The 21,251-nt window shown below is 38.4% G+C and overlaps 1 protein-coding gene across 1 annotated transcript; it reads left to right on the top strand.

Moving 5' to 3' along the window:
- The first annotated feature begins 17,738 nt into the window (after positions 1-17,738).
- LOC116004956 (ferredoxin, root R-B1-like) lies at positions 17,739-20,378 on the top strand. Its single transcript, XM_031245159.1, has 2 exons — positions 17,739-17,873; positions 19,688-20,378. Exon 2 carries the CDS (start codon positions 19,694-19,696, stop codon positions 20,147-20,149), a length of 456 nt encoding a protein of 151 aa, XP_031101019.1. The 5' UTR covers positions 17,739-17,873; positions 19,688-19,693; the 3' UTR covers positions 20,150-20,378.
- Positions 20,379-21,251: the final 873 nt, after the last annotated feature.

Below are 21,251 nucleotides of genomic sequence, written 5' to 3' on the forward strand. Positions count from 1 at the left end.
TGGACGTAGGCGGGTTGGCCGAACCACTTAAAAATCTCTCTCGCATTTACTTTCTGTTTTTACTTCTCGCTAACCATCTCTCGAACTGCACTGCATATAACCACACCTCTCGAACTAACTCAAACTCGTGCAAATTAAAAGGGGATAACTTTTCCGCTGCGCATAAAACTTTGTCTTCATCTTGTGAGGTATCGGACCTAAACATCCTAAGTCCAATACACACGAGAGGTCGAAAAAAGATTTGCAAAAATCTTATACAAGTCTATTCACCCCCCCCCCTCTAGACTTGTACCCCATCCCCTTGGGACCAACAATTGGTATCAAAGCGAGCTCTCTGATCGATATAAACCTTTGTTTATATTGCCTAGAGATCCTTCTTTGAAAAATATTTTAAAAAGTTTTCAAAGCACGAGATAATTTTCAATATGGACAGCATGTTGTCGAGACATCTCCTTTTTTATCTTAGCAGGTTCGATGACTGGAAGACACGCATGCTTGCATACTTATCAGCCCTCCATGATGAGATGGCCGAGGTTATATCAACTGGACCAGTCAAGATCTTAATGGTCAACACTTCTGCAGAGCAAACCAAAGACACACCAAAGTACGTACCAAAACCTAAGGAAGAATGGACGAGTGATGATAGGAAGAGAAACAACCTTGACAACATTGCCAAGGATATCCTCTTCAGAGCTATAGACGAAACCATCTTCCCAAGAGTCAGAAAGTGCACCACGGCAAAAGAGGTATGGGATACTTTGATGTTGATTGGTGAAGGTGATAAACAGGAAAAGGAGAACAAGCTCACTGTGGCAATGAAGAAGTTCGAGGACTTCAAGATGAAGCCAGGAGAGAGCATCGACAGCATGGAATCTCGGTTCATGAAGTTGTCAACCGAGATTAGTGATCTCAAGAAGGAGATCCCACAAAAGGAGCTAAACCTGAAGGTCTTACGAGGCCTTACCAAGGAGTGGGAGATGAAGGTGATCACAATGCGCGACCACAGGGATCTGAAGAACACCACAACCGACCAACAATTTAGAGATCTCAAAGCCTTCGAATTTGAGATGTTTCCGAGAGGTGAGGACGTGGTGGACAGACAGAATGTGGCACTGGTTGCTGATCAACCATCCACCTCCTCAAGGTCAGATCCTAATCCCACAAATCTCTTATCTGACGAACAATTTGCTCTTTTTATGAGAAAATTCAGGAAGTTCATGAAGAAGACACCGGAGAGCAATACAAGTTCACATTCCTCCTCAAGAAGGAAAAATGAAAGATATACATCCAGAAGGACGGAGGAAGAAAACCAAGGTCTATGCTATACATCCAGAAGGACGGAGGAAGAAAACCAAGGTCTATGCTATAAATCCAGAAGGACGGAGGAAGAAAACCAAGGTCTATGCTATAACTGCAGAAGGACGGAGGAAGAAAACCAAGGTCTATGCTATAACTGCAGAAGGACGGAGGAAGAAAACCAAGGTCTATGCTATAACTGCAGGAGACCGGGGCATTTCAAGGCCGAATGTCCTTACCCACCGGTAAGCAAATATCAATGCCAAGAAGGCAAGGATTCCAGGAGGAAAGAGGAATCCAGAGAGAAGCCAACAGAAGGAGGCTTCAAAAGTTCATCAAAGACGCATTCGCGCAGGAAGGCGCTTGAGGTTGAGGAACTTGAGAAGGCAATCGAGGAGTCCGAGACATCAAGTGAGGAACTTGAGAAGGCAATCGAGGAGTCCGAGACATCAAGCTCCAGACTTGAGAAGGCAATCGAGGAGTCCGAGACATCAAGCTCCAGCGAGAAGAAGGCAATCGAGGAGTCCGAGACATCAAGCTCCAGCGAGAGCAGCAGCAGCTCAGAGGATGAGAGGGGGCTCATCTGTTTATACACTACAGAAGATGAGGATCAATGCTTAATGGCTATTAACAATGAGGTAACCTCCACTTCTACATCTTGCTACTCTATCTCTACTTCCCAATGTTCTTCTTTTAGAAGCGATGAGGATCCCTTCGAGACTATGGAATTACTCAGGAGGGACCTCAACATCGCTAATAGCACTCATGCTAAAGCTCTGGAGGAGAACAGCAGACTAATTGCTGAAAGAGAAATGCTTAAGAATGTCTCGAAAGAGAATTCAGAGCTAAATCTCAAAGTAAGCAATTTAGAAGCTGAAATAATCCAACTTAAGGAAGAGTGCAAAGCTCGAGAGGCTAGAGTGCTTAATCTTAGAGAGGTTATTGCATCGTTTACTAATTCCTCCAAAGCAATGGAGAAAATGGTAAATGATCATAGACCTACAAATGATAGAACCGAACTAGGGTTCCGTCAGAACTGTCTCTCGAGAGATAAGCAGACCAACGGTTTGGGAACTTCAAGTAATGGAGGATCTCAATCCAAACCGAATAAAGGTCATAAAGGACCAACAGGAAAGACCAGGGTAGCTATTCACAAACCGTCCCTATACACCAGTAATGGAAAGTATAGGAAAGCTACGAAGAATGGTCGGGTTAACAATATCGATTGGTCACAAGAATATGAACTGTGGAATAAACCTCAGTTTCAACGGTACCACGTGACCAAACAGGCCATGAAGGGCATGGTGCGTAAGTTCGAGGTCAAGCCTCAACCTAAGCTGATTTATGCACCTAAGAGGCCTAGAGTCTTTGCTAGCATTCCTTATGATTATCAATCGTATAACGGCTACATTGCACCTAGGCCTGGAGTAATGGGCCCAAGGTATAAATGGATGCCTAAACTTACTAACCAACCAGGACCCAAAGTTTGGGTACCTAAATATGCTTGATTTGCATGCAGGACACCAGGGACATATAGTTCATTGACAGTGGATGTTCAAGACATATGACGGGAAATCTAACACTGCTAGAGAACATCCATCCTATCGAAGGTCCCTTGGTGACATTCGGAGACAACGAGAAGAAAGGACGTACAAAGGTTATTGGTGAGATCCATAAGAATGAGTTGGTGATCAAGGAGGTATCCTACGTTGAAGGACTCAAGTTCAATCTCCTTAGCACGAGCCAATTCTGTGACAAGGGCTACAAAGTTATCTTCACCAAAAGAAAGTGCCAGATCATACAAGAGGAATCTCTCGAAGTCATCCTGGAAGCAGCAAGGAAAGGAAACATGTACATAGTGGATTGGAGATCTGCCAAACCATCCCTATGTATGCTAGCAAGGAGCAAAGAGGACTTATGCTGGGATTGGCACAGTAAGCTTAGCCACCTAAACTTCAAAACCATCAACAAGCTTACTAAGAGGAATCTTGTGGAAGGACTGCCCAAAGTCACGTTTCGGAAGGACAAGATTTGTAAGGCATGTCAACGTAGCAAATAGATCAAATCCTCTTTCAAAACCAAAGCCGAGACATCGTCTACCAGACCACTAAGTCTTCTTCATATGGACTTATTTGGCCCGGTGGATCCACCCAGCATGAGAGGAAGGAAGTACACTCTTGTGGTAGTAGATGACTACACAAGATTCACCTGGACCGTATTCTTAACCAAGAAAAGCGAGACAAAAGTTGCCCTACCAAATCTTTTGAAGCAAGTTCAAGTTGAGAAGGATGTCTCGATACTCAAGATTCGGTCAGATCAAGGTGGAGAGTTCGTAAACCAAGTGATCGAGAGCTACTGCAGCGAGAACGGGATTCATCATCAGTTGTCAGCTGCTTGAACACCTCAACAGAACGGCGTTGCTGAAAGGAGGAACAGAACTCTCAAGGAAGCTGCAAGGACCATGCTCTCACAAGCCAATATATCTCAGGGATTTTGGGCTGAAGCAGTCAACACAGCATGCTACACCCAAAATCGATCCTTGATCGTGAAAGGAGCTGGTAAGACTCCGTACGAGTTGTGGAACGGGAAGAAACCAAACGTAAGCTACTTCCACACATTCGGATACAAATGTTATATCCACAACAATGGAAAGACTCAGGTAAAGGCTTTTGACGAAAAGGCAGACGATGGTGTATTTCTAGGATACTCGTCAACAAGTAAAGCATTCAGAGTCTTCAACAAGCGGAGATTGGTGGTTGAAGAATCCATACATGTCTCTTTTGATGATAGAGCATCGACAGATCAACCATCAAAGTCAACAGATGCAGCTGAAAACTCTAAGGAAGTTCAGCCGGAAACGATCGAGAGATTAGACTTACCTCTCGATGAGAAGCAGCCGATAGTTCGAGACGTAGCAGAACTCCAGTCAGAATCAGATGATGAAGACACTACAAAGAAGAATGCTACAGATTTAGTTGATTCAATCCAGATCATAGATGATCCTCCCACATCCCAACCAACCACCGATGAGTCAACTGAGGAGCCGCAACCTGATCTAAGATGGCTTAGAAGCCATCCCGCTGATCAAGTAATTGGAGATGTACGTGACAAGGTTCGGACCAGATCAGCATACAGAGAAAGCATGATCGCTTGCTTTCTATCTCAAATAGAGCCTAAGGTGATTGATGGGGCTCTAAGTGATCCAGATTGGGTGCAAGCAATGCAAGAGGAACTTCATCAGTTTGAACGGAACGACGTTTGGGAATTAGTTCCGAGACTTCATCATCAGAACGTCATTGGAACAAAGTGGGTTTTCAGAAATAAGATGAATGAGGATGGAGTCATTGTCAGGAACAAGGCCAGACTTGTTGCTAAAGGATACTGCCAAGAGGAAGGAATAGACTTTGATGAAACCTTCGCTCCAGTGGCACGTCTCGAAGCCATTCGCATCTTTCTCGCATATGCTGCCTTCAAAGACTTCAAAGTGTATCAAATGGATGTCAAGAGCGCTTTTCTGAACGGACTTCTTGAAGAAGAGGTGTACGTTGAACAACCTCCGGGTTTCTTGAAGGACGTGGGAGCTGACAAAGTATACAAGTTGAAGAAGGCACTTTACGGCTTGAAACAAGCTCCGAGAGCTTAGTATGACACTTTATCCTGTTTTCTACTTCAGTGTGGGTTCACCAAAGGCCTAGTGGACAAAACATTGTTTAGAATTAAGGATGGAGATCATATCTTATTGGTGCAAATCTATGTGGACGATATCATCTTTGGAAGCACCAATCCAGACTTGTGCGAGAAGTTCTCCAGTTTGATGAAAGGGAAGTTCGAGATGAGCATGATGGGAGAACTCAACTACGTCCTCGGACTACAAGTAAGACAACTTAAGGAAGGTATCTTCATCAACCAGGAGAAATACACCAAGGATCTGCTCAAGAAATACAATATAGAAGGGAAATCTTCAGTCAAAGTACCTATGGGAACCTCTCTACGCATCGATGTTGACAGTGAAGGCCGAGAGGTTAATCAAACTACGTATCGAGGTATCATCGGATCTCTTCTTTATTTAACTGCTAGTAGACAAGATATATCCTTTGCAGTAGGTGTATGTGCTAGATTTCAAGCAAGTCCTAAGGAGAGTCACTTAAATGCATCTAAAAAGATTCTTAGATATCTCAAGGGTACGCAAAGTGTTGGACTTTGGTATTCGAGAGGTGGATCTTTCGAACTTATGGGATATTCAGATGCGGACTTTGCCAGTTGTAAAATTGATCGTAAGAGCACATCTGGGACATGTCAGTTTCTAGGTGGAAGACTTGTCTCATGGTTTAGCAAGAAACAGCATTCGATAGCTACAAGTACCGCTGAGGCAGAATATGTAGCAGCTGGAAGTTGTTGTGCTCAGATTTTATGGATGAAGCAACAATTACTGGATTATGGTGTTGAATGTAAAGAGGTTAAGATTATGTGTGACAACACTAGTGTCATAGCTATTACTCAGAATCCGGTGCTACATTCAAGGACAAAGCACATTGACATAAAATATCACTTCATCCGAGACCATGTTGAGAAAAAGGATATAACTTTGGAATATGTTGCAACGGAGGAGCAACTAGCAGATATTTTCACAAAGGCATTATGTGAAAATAGATTCTCTCAACTAAGGTTAGAATTGGGAATGATAGAATTGGGTTGAACGGTCAAATCTTATCTCCTTGTATTTAGTGCCATGAACTGTTTCGCATGTGAGGAGCGGTTTCATCAACTTTATGGTAGCTTTGGAGTTACACAGCATTGAATGGTCATTCATTTAGCATCCCGTGACTCAACAGCGATAAGTTTTTGGGCTATAAATAGAGGGGTTTTCTCAGCAATTCATGTCATCGACTTCTTCATGGAGAAGAAGAAAGGAAAAGACGATGTACCATTCTGGTATAGAGGAAGGAAATCGGCAGCCAAGTCCAAAGACTTTCAAGGAGAAAACTATCCAGAATCAACTAAGGGTGAACAGATTGCGGAGTTTCTTGATAATCCAAGCAAGCATCCTGTTCCCATCCAAGGTGAATGGATCCCCAAATGCGTGGAGATCCACAATGGTGGGATACTGGAGTCAGGAGAAAAGTCTCGTATAAGTGGGACTCCTACAGCTGCACATTCCGGAAAAGGATCTCCCTCAACCAAATGAAGAACCAAGGGAAAGAGAGATGGAGCCTGTGAGGAGTGCAGCAGCGGAGAGGTAGAGAAGAACAAGAAGTATTAGCCACCTCTAGTTCTATTACTAGAATAAATAGGATTTTAGATGGCTAGTTCCTGCTCTAACGTTAGATTCCTATATGGTTTTCCAAGGCCAAACAAAAGTTTCTAGGAAATCTAATAGTATATTGATTCATATGTAATGTATCTGGAAATCACTAAATGAACTTAAGGATATGTTCCAAGTGATATCTTTTGGATGAATCAATCTTGTTCTTCTTGCAATCTGTGTTCGACAAGTAGTTTGAGAGATACTTAATCAGTTTGCCTATATATACTTTATGTCTCGAAGAAGGGGAGTTCGAGAGATCACTTCGAAAGATAACAAACTGGTTCTGTGTGTATCTCTAAATGGAGGAATAAGGAGGGTTAGGGATCAATCACTCAGGGGGAAGATCCTTAACCACTTGAACATGTTGTCATGCGGTCAACCAGATCAAGACGGAGGAATAAGGAGGTTTAGGGATCAATCACTCAGGGGGAAGATCCTTAAACTGATACCGACGAGTGTTCACCTTCGAAAGGTGAAACTGATGTGTTCAACGGATATATGTGGAACGGCTAATTTGGAAATTAATGATAGCCACGTGGTCTTCGGTTACTGACGGTTTTCCAAGTTTTAAGGGCGCTATCTTGATTAGTGGGAGCATGCTTATAAAGTTATCTTATTTTATAACCCCACTTTCTCATCCTAAACCGTCACACACTTTCCTAAAAATACCCTCACCATATCATGCACACATAACCGTTATAGAAGGGTATTTCTGACCTTTTAATTCTTTTAAATCAACCGGGATCACATGTCGAATCAAACTCTCAACCCTACCCACATATCCGACCCAAATCCACAAGATACAAAAGACAAACCCATCTTCCTTACCCGGATTCAAGCTCAAACCGAATACCCAAAATCCCCAATTTACAAACACTGTACACATTCCCTCCAAAACACCAAGCTATCAACAATAGCGTCCGAATCATCTTCTTCAACCTCATCTTCTGAAGCTTACCAGAAAGAGTTGGCCCATATTCGAACTCTCATCAAGCAAGTCAAGGCGGGGAGTATCCTTGACAGAGATGGATTCGTCAACCACTCGACGAACCCAAAGCAGACGGAGAAAGTCCTCAAGAAGTTCGAAAAGGCCGGGCTCATGAAATACATGACGCATGATTATCGAACCATCCACGACCTCGACTTCACCGAATGGTTCGCGAATGCTAAGGTCACGAAGGGCAAGATTGAGAGCCGATTCAACGAGATTGACATCACAACCTCAGTGGGTGACCTTAGAGCTGCATTCGACTTTGCCACATCAGAAGAGGTAGTCCAAAACCTCTCGGACTACAATTTGAACAAGCAAGCTTTTTGGGACAAAATCCGACTGGAGAATGCACCGTCTAGCGCAACCTCTGCCCTCCGCAAATACCATCTGAAGGAGAGGTTTGCTATTGCAGCTGATCTCATCATGAAATTCATCCTCAGCAAAGCATCTAGAACCGATGAGATCAATCTGGACATCCTCAAAATCCTCCATGCCATCTGGAACAACGTTCAAATGGACTGGGCGCACATCATCTTCAACTTCCTAAAGCAACAAGTGCAAGGCTCAGTTTCAAACACCAACCAGTCGATTAATAAAAAGATTGGTTTCGGTTTTGTTGTTCAATATTTGTTGAGTTTGAAGGTTGGTTTCGGTTTTGTTGTTCAATATTTGTTGAGTTTGAAGGGTTTGTTCGGTTTTGTTGTTCAATATTTGTTGAGTTTGAAGGGTTTGCAATTTTTTGTTGTTCAATATTTGTTGAGTTTGAAGGGTTTGCAATTGAGGGAAGGGAGAGAGATTCATCGTAATACCTATATGGGTAGGACGAAATCTCAATCTCCAAAGTCCAAGGGTGTAAATATTGCACCCTCTCCCTCAAAGCCTAAGGGAAAGGGCAAGAGGAAAGCTCAATCTGTCGGGGAGGATTCTGATGATGCACCACTGGGTGTATTGATTAAGAGGGAGGATTCTGATGATGCACCACTGGGTGTATTGATTAAGAGGGTTGATTCTGATGATGCACCACTGGGTGTATTGATTAAGAGGGTTGTTCTTGATGATGCACCACTGGGTGTATTGATTAAGAGGGTTGTTCTACCTAATGCACCACTGGGTGTATTGATTAAGAGGGTTGTTCTACCTAAGAAACCACTGGGTGTATTGATTAAGAGGGTTGTTCTACCTAAGAAGGCTAAGAAAGCTAACTCTGATGCTGTTACCAAGACTCGAGAGGTGACACCCTCTATTATTCCAGTACCATTCGAGGACAGGGCACAAGCCCAGGGGGAATCTCAGGCTACAATGGCCGCTGAGGTTGAGAGAGTGCCCCTTACCAGTTCCATGTCGGGTGAGATAGTTGTTGTTTTGAATGTTGATGATGGTGCTGGTACTGCTGATGAGTCTGCGGGTAGGTCTCGAGAGGAGACTGGAAAGTTTGAAGGCACTGGGATCAGTGATCCAGTGCAGGGTGATGCTGAGGAACCACGAGAGGTGGTACGAGAGATAGCAGTTTCAGCAGAGTATGTTCGAGCCGACGTTTCGGAAACTGCTGCTGTTGATCAAGACACTGTGGTCAAGGACCCAGTGCAAAGTGCTCAAAATGTGGAGTTGACACCCACTGAATCTGCTCAAGTTGAAGGATCGATAGCTAAAGCCATAGCAGATGTTGGGTTGGGTGACGATCTCTCGGAGCACAATCGAGAGATCGATGTGCAGACAGTGGAAGCTGCATCAGAGACAGAAATCCTATATGCTGAGCCTCATGATCTGAATGACGAAGTCACCACTCAGTTGGATCAAAATGATGAAGCAGTGCCCAGTTTGGATGATTTCTCCAGAGTACTTCGATGGATCAACTGGAGAACAGGGCCTTTTCACCAACTGGTCTCAGGCAGCAGTTATGGAGGTTGAGGAGATCTTTGCACTGAATTGGCTGAATCTCTCTGAAATCCCAGCCAATGAACTTCAAGACCTAGCCCATGAAATGTATGTGTCCAAGAGGAATCTTGGACGATCTGACAAAGGCAAGGGCATAGCTGCTGATGACCAAGAGAACGAGAGGCAAAATACCAAGAAGACATCAGGCTCGCCACTGCTCTATCCTTGGGACAGAATGTAGAGGATACGAGAGGTCCAGGGGAAACCTCAGGGGTTGCAAGAGATGATCCTGAAAATCCAATTGCAACGGCAGCAATCCCTTTGTCCCAAGTAAGTGACTCTACTCTGGACGAACAGGTAGCAGCTTCAAAAGGTGAATCCGAGACCTCTGAAGCACTTGAGGCAGAACCCAACTTAGTTCTACTTCTGCCAGCTCCTGAGTCCACACCCTCGGATGACACCGATGAGGCACAGACAGTTCGAGAGGGCGAAATTCCGTTGCTCACACTGCCAGGCTTTCCAATTTACATGGAGCTGCCGTCACCATTCCTGCTACCAGATGACACCGCATCAACCTTTGCAGCCAGGATGGTTGATAGACAAAGGTGGAGTGCACCAGCTGCTCCTGAAACCATCGTGATTCCTGATTCACCTGAGCAGACTGAAGTGCAACCGGATGAGCAACGAGAGCAGACAGTTTCAGGTCCTGCTGGTTCGAGAGGTACTGAGGGGGAAGATGTTCCCATCATGGGAATGCTATGCCATTCCCTGGTAGCAGACAAGACGCAGTGAAACTACAAGGAAGTTATGAAGAAAGATTTAAATATTATATGGCATACTGTGTATATTTTTTGTTGAAAAGCACTAAAATGCAAGACACAAGTAGGAGTGAGGCTACAAGTTATTTTCATAGTCAGGAATTTATGTTTGTGTTAGGAATATTTTTGTTTGATGTAAAACATCATGCCATGTAATTAGCATCTATATAATGCTTTGACTATTTATATGAAAAATGAAATTTTTGTTTTTTTTTTCTTCTTAATCTTATCTCCACTAATTTGGTTTAACTTACTAGGCTTAATTGTATTTTAGATTAATTAATAATAGAAAAGTTCAATTAATATACTATTCAGTTTGAAATAATTAAAAATTAAAAATAAAGTTGATATTGAACAACAAACATATAATTACAGTTATTTAATAAGTAATGGTAAGCAACACTCACTTGAAATTTGAAGTTTGTAATGTTCTTACACCTCCTTTCTTTATTGTATTTGATCTTAGAAAAACAGAACCAATGTGGGTTCCTACAATCATAGATTTTGAGATGATCTTAAGTAACAAAAATAAAAATTATTGTTAACAAACTATAATTTAACATATCAATATTTCTATTTGCAGGAACTTTGGTACCTGCAAGTATTATATTGATGATTTTTCATACCAAATGAAAAAAATACATTTAGTAGAACATATATTAAAACAATTAGGTGTTTACTTTAACAGACAATAATTATACTAACTGCAGCCATAAATCTATATCTATATCTATATATCTATATCTATATCTATATATAATTAATAAAAAAATTAAGTTAATTAAATATGTGTATATAATAATAAGAAGAAATCAGACTCTATATATCTATATAACTACAAATCAATCAATATATAACTATATATGTACCTTAGGCAATTAGGAATTATTATAATTATAAAATAATTAGGAAAACTGTAACGTATAGAATTAATATTATTGGCACAATATAGGGTAATATTATTATAATTATATAATAATTAGTAAATCAATTTAATATTAGAAGAGAAAAAAATATTATAATCAATATAATTAATGAAATTTTTATGATAATTGCCACAATATTAGGTAATTATAATTAATATAATTAACTTCATTGAGAAATAATATTTCTTCGGTGGCAATATTTTTGGCAATTTCATTAAATTATAATTAATAAAATATGAAATATAATTAAGGAAATGAAATTATAAAATTAAAAAAAATATGTGTTCATAAATATTTATAAATTTTTTTAAATACATACATATACACTATATTAATCATACAAAATTTAAATGCTAATTTTTTAATTTCTAAGTGTAAATTTTTAATTATATATCTATCAATATAAATTATAGTTAATGAAATTATATTACAGAATTTTTCTATATACAGATTAATAAATATTATGTGTATATATAATATATTATACAATCATATAAGAAAATGTGTCCGATTATAGTTTAAACTTACTCATACAAAATTTAAATTTTACATTTTTTATTGATTTCTAAGTATAATAATTTTAGTTATTATTCATATTTTTACAATTATAATATATAAATACAATTAGGAATAAATCAACCTAATTATGTGAATTTTTCTATAAAATTAGAGATTATATTAACCATACAAAATTTAAATTTAAATTTTGTATGTTATGAAAATAGATACTTGACCAAATATATAAAAGTCAAACTATATTATTAAATTGTATATTTTAACATTTTTTTAATTTTTTCTATTCTTTAAATTTAAATTCATAATAACGAAAAATTTTCCGTGCAACGCACGGGTAAAACACTAGTTTATATTTATAACCAAAGTATTGACTTGCTCTAATTATTTAATTGTAACCCATTTGATTTATGAGTCCATTTGAAAAGTAGGAAAATGACTTCTAGAAAATGAGTCATTTTTCAGAAAATATTTTCGTTTCCCGTGTTTAGCTGCACAGTAGAAAACTGTCTTTGTGTGTTTAGTTCATTTTCTAGAAAATGAGTATAATTGTATAACTAAACACTGTAAATATTTTATTTAGAATATAAAAATATTTATTATTATTTATCAACAAAAAAGAAAAAGTTTTCCGACAGAAACCTTGTTTTGAGTGTAGCGGAAGATGACGACATCAAGATCGAGATCAAAGCAAGGAGGTGGCTTCTCCTACAGCACCAGCTCATAAGGGACGACCATCCACTCCTCCTCAGATGGGATCTCAACGGGGTCTGAAGGATCATCTCTCACCAGGAGAGCACCTTGAGCCACTCTCTTATTGCTCTCTAGTTCCGCTTGGCGTGCACATTCAGCGAGGAGACGAAATAAGCGTCTTCCAGTCGAAAAAGAGGCATCTTTCTTAGGCCTCATGATCTTTGCGAAGAAGGTTCGAAAATGTACATAAGAAGATAGCATTCAACAATATTTATAGAGGAAAACCCACATGGAAACCCTTGCGCTGAATCGTACTTGAGATTTTGCACGTCATTATGGCGATGTGACGGTGGTAGGTTTGCCTTCCCCATAAAAGATAAGAATCAAGGGAGTTATGGCTACAGATTAGACAAATGATGGGACATGGGGAGATAAGTCAAGGAGAATTAAAAGGGCGAGTGTTGAGACTCGGAGCTGAGACGAGCAAAGAAGGCGACGGGGCAGAATAAGGGAAAGGACAATCAAATGGAATGAAAGGTTAAAGGACCGAGCTATGAGTACTTTTCCGAGTCAAGCTCTGTGTGACTCGGGAAAGTGAGGGATTAGGGAGTAAAAAAAACCTAAAGTACGGAAAATGAGACGGCCGACCTAGAGCGATGAAAAGAGTACCACTTGGAGGCAGGCAGAGCAACCGACCGAGGGTTGGTCGATGGTGTAAAGTAGGATGTTTCATTGAAATTGAGTGAAAACCCTAGAAGATACAATAAATAACGTCGAGCTAAAAATTCCAAGTGAAAGAAAGTCGATCCCTGGTAGGCTAAGACAAGGTGGAAGATGGAGAAAGGAAGCTAGATACTTTCCCAAGTTGTGCTTCAAAATAATTTAGGAAACTAGACCAAATGTAATAAGGAAGGAAATCTCAAGCATTTATGATAGTTTTACCAAAGGAGGACCAATACCTCCTAATATGTATAAATAGATGTATAGAACCTTGAAAAAGGTTAAGCAATTCATAATACAAGAACAGTCGAAACGCTGCTTCAATTCCATTGCAAACTTAAACAATTTTCTGGTCGTGTTGGCATACCGTTCGACCCTTCCGTGGTTGATAAAACCAACACTTGGGATTGATAAAACTCTTATCTTAACGAACAAAGCTCACTTTGAGCAGCTTAGCTGGTTTGAAATGGTTTTAGGTGACAAAAGAAACCCATAGCCATTACTCTGGCTGCCCGATGGTGTGCATCATCATGTAATTTTTGCCTTTTGACCTTAGTCGTCAAAGGACCACAAAGGAGGTAACAAACCTAGGTTGTCCATAGCTGACCAGCTCAAATCAAGAAGGTCAATAGGCGCCAAGAGCTAGGAATCAAACTTGTAACGTTGTGATTACCAAGTCAACAACTCACCAACTTGATTGGGGTTGCGATAAGCACCAAGAATAGTATAATTTAAGGGTCAGAAGTAGGATAGAATATGAAGTTTTGCCAGCCGTTTATAACAATCTCGTGCATTTTAAACTCAGATGTGATAAAAAACCTCTAACACAATTTTTAGGAAAAGTTTTGAAGTTGTTTCTGCAGATTGAAAAGGGATTCAAGGCCAAAACAGAGCAAAAAGCAAAGAAGTCGCCGAGCAGAAATCGTCCACGCAGCCAACACGCGTGTTGGTGGCGTGGATCAATTCCAGTAGCTATCCACGCCCTCAACCACGCATGGTGCTGGCGTGGTCTGGCCACAGGGGCCATTTCGGGATTTTTGGCTTCGGTTGCCTATTTAAACCCCTTTTTGGGAAAGTTAAAGGGAGAGCAGCTAGAAAATAGTTTTAGATCTGAAGTTCTTTAGGGTTTTCTCCCCTCGTGGGGAAAAACTTCATTTTCCTTAGATTAGATTCAAAAGACAAGCTAGAAGGATAGAAGTTTCAAGACAAAAATGTAATGGAACCATTCTCCATGGATGGTAACTCTTGTTTTCAATATCTACTTTGCTTTCATGTTTGTTTTCTTTGAAACTTCCATTGCTTCTTCTTGTTTCTTTATTTTAATGTTAGCTTAGATTAGATAGGGGATTGGTGGCCCCGAAACTAGCTATGTGGTTGAATTGTTGAAGATATTGCTTTAAAAATGTGAGCTTTATGTTCTTGGATGTGAATACTTGTGTGGTTGATGTTTGATATGTTTTGTGCCTAAGTGTGGCCACATTAGGTAGCAAACCCCGTGAAAGTGAGTGTGTGCGCGATAGTGGCCACTCACGAGTCCAACTCATCCACATCTCCGCCCTTAGTCCGAAAAGAAGAGGTCCGAGAGGAGTGGTAGACAAGGTGTTTGATAAAATGCCCCAACCGAATGAGTATGTGGGAGTCCAAGTGTGACACCACTTGGTGAAGTGCCATGAACTCCCTAGTTGAATCCAAATCATTTGCTTGCAAAACCATTAGATAGTAGACCACATAGGCTAGCCACGAGCTCCAATCTCCACTTTACCTTTTTCCAAACCAACCATTTTAAACTTCAAAACCCTTGTACAAACCTATGTCTTATCATCCTCTTGTTCCTAGTTAGTTCTTGCAACTCTTACCTCTTAACATCCTAAATGCCAACACTAATTCGCTCCAATTTGTCATCCTTGAGAAACACGACACTCGGGGAGTTTTCCTCGTTTTACCACCTACATCCACCTCACCATGAAATACAATCCTTCAGGTTGTCCCTATCCAAAATGTATTTTGGCAATATCTTCTGATGCAAAAGAAAAATTCTTCATTTGTAGTCAAGAAAAGTAATGAAAGTAATAATGGAGCCTCAATGAAGAGTAGAAAAGCCACTTGGTTGCTTGCTTCTTCTCATAATGCCTGATATATTTATTGCCCTCGAGTTCTTAATTAGAATTTTAATATATGTACTCCAATTTCTTACTCCATCTTTACTCCCTGACGTGGCAAGATATGATATGTTATCTCCATTTTGTGGGTCTCAATGGAAGTGTCAACATCAAACTTTAGTGTGAGGGAGTAAAAGTAGGGAGTATAACTTGAGAGTTCAAGTAGTATTTTTCTCTTAATTATTCTCAGAATTTGGTAAATAAAATTTTGTTACCAATTAAACTTTATTAATAATATTGATACGTGAATATAAAAATAATATTACCAATTAATAAATATTAGTTAATTTCCATTTTACATTTCTTACGAAATAAGCTTTATTAATTATTTGACAAATAAAATATTTAATTAATTGACTACAAAAGTTTGGGCAGAAAAATGAAATAGGAGGATTTTACTTTTATATATAGTATAGATTTTAATCTAGAATTGTATTACGAATTGGAAAGTATGAAAGAATATATTGTATTAGGAATTGTATTACCATATTTTAATGTACAATTCTAGTACGAATAGAAATTATTGTATTACAATATTTTACAATATTACGCAAAATTTAATAGTATATGAGTGTTTTTGGCGATAAGTTAAAATGGAGGATTTTGTTTTTATTAATAGTATAGATAGATTGGAATATGTAATGTTATTTATATATCTAAGTCATTATATTACATCATCATATTATTTCTATAAATTAAATTAACGAATTCAATCACCTATTGCAATCGCAAATTTTACTGTGAATCATGCATCAAAACGACGTCGTTTTGATTAATGAAAATAAACGGCTGAAACGGCCTTTGTTCCGTGCCGTTAACTTTCAGTTTATATACACTGCAGTTTCCTTTCAACATAACTAGAGTTCATTTTCGATATAATTACAGTTTCATTCGAGATTATATACTCAAATATGTGAAACTGTTATTCAGTTTCCTTTCAACACAACTACTATTTATTTTATAATACACTGCACTTTCTTTTCAACACAACTACAATATCATGTTGATACAACTACAGTTTCATTGGACAATATACACTTAAAAGTGTGAATCTGTTATTCAGTTTCATTTGTTGCAAAAATCCCGCCTAGGCACCGATTAATCCCCGCCTAGGCGTTAGGCGCTGGTCGACCGCCTAGCGTATCACATTAAATGGTGGTCTAGGCGACTGGCCGGCTAGTCGACCGCCTAGGCCGCCAAAGCACCGCCTAGGTCGCTTAGGCGTTGATCGTCTAGGCGTCGACTAGACCGACTAGGCCTTCTAGTCGGTCGATTAACTATTGTTCTTCTTTTTTAATGGGTTATTTCACTCAAAACAACATCGTTTTGAGCGAAATAATCCTAAATTGTACAAACGTTAGATATTTTTTAGGTTAATATTTAATATTTTAGTATTTACTATTAAAGTATTATATAATTTATAATTATTAGTCTTTAAAAAATTAAAAATAAACAAATTTTTAAAGAATAAAAAATAAAATAGAAAAATACACGAACGCCTAGGCGCCGATTAATCCCCGGCTAGGCGTCCTAGGCGCTAGGCGCTCCCCGAGCGCCTAGCGATTTTTTCAACCATGATATACACTGCAGTTTTCTTTCAACACAACTACATTTTCATTTCGATATAACTACAGTTTCATTTGATAATATAAAAACAAATGTGATGCGATATCTTTTGAGATGAACTGTAGTATCTTTTATGGAGTTCTGTTAAGACTTACCCCAGCCATTTCTTTTACTTAATGAAACGGCGATGTTTTTTTTACCATGATCCACCGTATCACGACTGTATTGCAGTCAGTCAATCGGTAGATAGAAAGCACAAAGGGACTAAATAATTATGTTTGTAGGTTTTCAAATTATATAAAATGAAGGATAAAACAGGAAGAAATGTAAGATTAAAATGGTTTGAGCTGCAATAGTGAGATTAAAACAATTTAATAATTTTAATTATATCACTCCTCTTAAATTTTTATTTACGACCAAAGCATTGAATTACTCTAATTACTTTAATTGTAACTCATCTAAATGAACTTTTTAAAACAGAGAGAAATGCAAAGTAAATGTAATTGAATGACGCCTTTATGACTCTCTTAAATAAGATGAGGTATTCACTATTTGTATTTCAATAAAGCAATTACTATATTTTAATAGAGTTAATAATACTCGTTAACAATCTCTTAATTATCATAGAAAAAAAAAAAGACTTATACATGGACTCTCAAATTTTATCCATTTTTGTTATGTGACATAATTTTTTTTTTTTTTTTCGAGTCTTAATACAAGTGTTTCCATCAAAATTTTGTTACTGAAGGTTTTATGCCACTGAACTACAAGGTCCTTGGCAAAATTGGAGTAGATATAATATAATATTTTCCAAAAAAAAAAAAAAAACAAACAAACAAAGTAGGTATGCGTAGTGCCATCCAACGTAAGTACACTTGTCAGCACTCGGCCGAATCCAAAAGGCATCTTTGTCTCTTTCTATAAACAAGCACCTGGAATCATTCTGATCGCTCCTCTCACACTCGCCTTCATCTACCACTTCCAAATTTCTGATACTGCTTCCTTATCCTGGTAACATTTTAATTTGACTATTCATTTGCGCTAATCTGTGTTTCCACTTATTTCATAGGTTTTTTTTTTTTTTTGAAAAAACTTATTTCATAGTTTCATATTCCAAACTTGATGTTTTTTAGTGGTGTTCCGGTACTGAAAGTCGTTATCGGGCCTGGGTCTGAGATTCTTGTTGTTTAGAGTATTGATTTTGGTTGAAATGTGTGATTTTGGCAAAGATTACATTTTTTAGGTTAAAACCTTGATAACATGCTGCTGGATAGTAACATTAGGAAATTTGTGTCTTTGGTTTGTTTGGTAAATAGTTGTTAGCTGATTGTGTTAGTGAGTTTGACTAGTTGATAGCATTAGGTGATTGTATAAAGATGTATGCTAAATTAGTTGTTAGTGGATAACTGATTACATGTAAAATGATTTTCTCAAAAATCTTATCAAAAAAAGATGCGTTGAGTAGCTTTTTGAATTTTTGTATTTTGGAGCAATAAGCTGTTACAAAGAGTTAACTAATCAACATTTATATTGGCAGTTTAACCAAGTCAAATATATGGTCAAATTAGTCAAAATTGGCTGATAAACTTACAAAACAGGACCTCTGTAATGTTTTCAATTGTATTTCTAAATGAAATTTTTCTCTTGGATACCTGGGCTTTTCTGTTCTGTATTGAATTTGTTCTTTTAACATTCTAAAAGTTTGGTAATGTTGATTCTAATGGATGATTGGATGTTGTTTCAAAAAAAAAAAAAGAAGGATGATTGGATAAAGGTTTGGCTTGTCCATTGGAAAAATTATTTTCTAAGTGACTATGCAAGCTTTATGTATGATTCTTGGGATTGATAAAACTCTCTCTTAAAGAACAAAGCTCACTTTGAGCAGCTTAACTGGTTTGAAATGGTTTTGGGTGACGAAGGAAACCCGTTGGTACTTGGCTACTCAATGGTGTGCATTGGGTAATTCCCGCCTTGTGACCTTAGCTTGTAAAGGACCACAAGGAGATAAAATAGCTAACCGGCTCAAATTAAGAAGATCAATAGGCGGCTCTTGGTAGGAGTCGAACTTGTAACTTTGTGATTACCAAGTCAAGAGTCTAACCATTGGCTGGGGTTGTCCCTATCCAGAATGTATTTTGGCAGTATATATAGGAAGTTGCTTCTGATGCAAAAGAAAATTCTTCATTTGCAGTCAAGAAAAGTAATGAAAGTAATAATGGAGCCTCGAGTGAAGAGCAGAAAAGACTACTTGCTTGCTTCTTCTCATAATGCTCCATATATTTATTGCCCTGGAGTTCTTGAGATGCAGGAAAAGATCTTCATTTTCATTAATTGCCTTGGGCATACATTTTTAATAGTTAACTCCTTGTTCCATTGCTTTGATGTTTGGAGTACGATGATATGTTCGTAAAATTTGGTATAAATTGGGGTTACGAGTTGGATTTAAGCACACACTGACAGACAAATGGTTCGTTTCCATTAATAAGTTAATGTAACAGGAATTTATCTTGGTACTGTGTTGTTGAACTCTTAATATTTTCTGATGTTGGATGAGGATTTTTGAGCAAAGAAGACTTAATCTTACCTGAGCCATGTAGTAGGGGAATGGGATAGGAAGAAGACTTTACCTTACTCTGAGCTATCTTCAAACGAAATCCCATTGCAATATAACCACGCTTCAATCAAGAACACATTTCTTCTTTTTTCTTTTTTGTGTTTCCTTTTTGTGTGGTGTATTGCATAAGTTATAAATAACTGTGTTGTGGCTGCATTTCTCCTTCAGTGGTAGTTTTCTGTGTTGCGAGTGATTGAAAGTGTCTTTTCAGGTAAACATGTCAACGGTGACACTTCCGTATACCTGTAAGCTGAGTACTACAAATCTGGCAAGCGCCAAGAGAGCCTTCCTAAAGAGTCCACGCTCGCTAGGGTCTGTAAAGAGCGTTTCGAAATCCTTTGGCTTGAAAGCTGGCTCTGGCTCTAGAACATCTGGATCCTCAGTATATAAGGTCAAGCTGGTTCAGCCAGATGGTACAGAGCACGAGTTTGATGCGCCCGCTGACACATACATCCTGGATTCTGCAGAGAACGCGGGAGTTGAGCTGCCATACTCTTGCAGGGCTGGCGCATGCTCGACCTGTGCTGGGAAGATCGTGGCAGGCTCCGTTGATCAATCCGATGGATCTTTTCTCGAAGAGCATCACATGAACGACGGCTATCTGCTGACTTGCGTTTCTTACCCAACCTCAGATTGTGTGATCCACACTCACAAGGAGAGCGATCTTTACTAGGTAACTAGTCGAGTTGTGTCTCGATGTTATGCTGAATGTGAAGTGTTATGCATTGTATTGTTGCCATCAGAATCTGGGATTTGAGTTCAAATTGGGAATTGCCATTATTGGCTCCATTTGGTGATCATCTTTGTTCATGCAACACCATCTTCTCAATGTATCTGATCTTCTACTTTTATCTATATGTTGCCTATAACAATCTCTTTTACTTGGACATGTTATTTAGCCATTACTGATGTTAAACAAAGCATCTAGTCTCTCGCTACTGACCAAAATATATATATATATATATATATATATATATATATATATATAAATATGCAATCCAACTATTAGTTTTAGTTTAAGTTTTGAGTTGAGATTAAACACATCTTTTAAATGAGACTGACCCATAATATATATATAACCAACTCGATTAAAGAGATTGTGTCACATAATATATGTAAATAATAAATAATGTGTGGTCCAGTTATTAGGTTAAAGTTATTAGGTTAAACTTTTAGTTGAAATGTAACATATTCTTCTCTCACAATGCTCTTGTTGAAAGATTTAACTCAGGTTTTCCAACTTTGCCAGACTATGTCATGACCAATAGTTATTGCGTGGACTGTGGTCTATAGAGCTATGTGGACTACAGACTATGTCATGACCAATAGTTATTGCGTTGATCGTGGTCCATGTGGACTACGGTCCAAAAACGATGTCACACGTAAAAAGAAAAAAAAAAATCACTGTGACCCACTACAATACATTTTTATAACTCATAATGTACAATATTCTAAAGCATAATGCACATTATTTTAACTCATAAAGTACATTATCTTATTCTAGAAGTTTTATTATTCTAAACACACATAAAGTACATTATTCTAACTCATAAAATTTAAGGATATCATTTTGAACCGTGGTCCACACAATAATTTCATGGACCCGTCATCAGACCCATGAAGAAGTAAATGGATCCATAACTTTGAAAATTAATATCAAATTTTACACTATTATATTAAGTGACTCAAACTTTCTCACTGGAGCATATTGTCAATTTTCCCAATAATGCAGCAGTACCATATTGAAATAATGAAATCTGGGATATGGGAAGGTA

Source organism: Ipomoea triloba, chromosome 14 (genome assembly GCF_003576645.1).
Source record: "Ipomoea triloba cultivar NCNSP0323 chromosome 14, ASM357664v1".
NCBI lineage: Eukaryota > Viridiplantae > Streptophyta > Magnoliopsida > Solanales > Convolvulaceae > Ipomoea > Ipomoea triloba.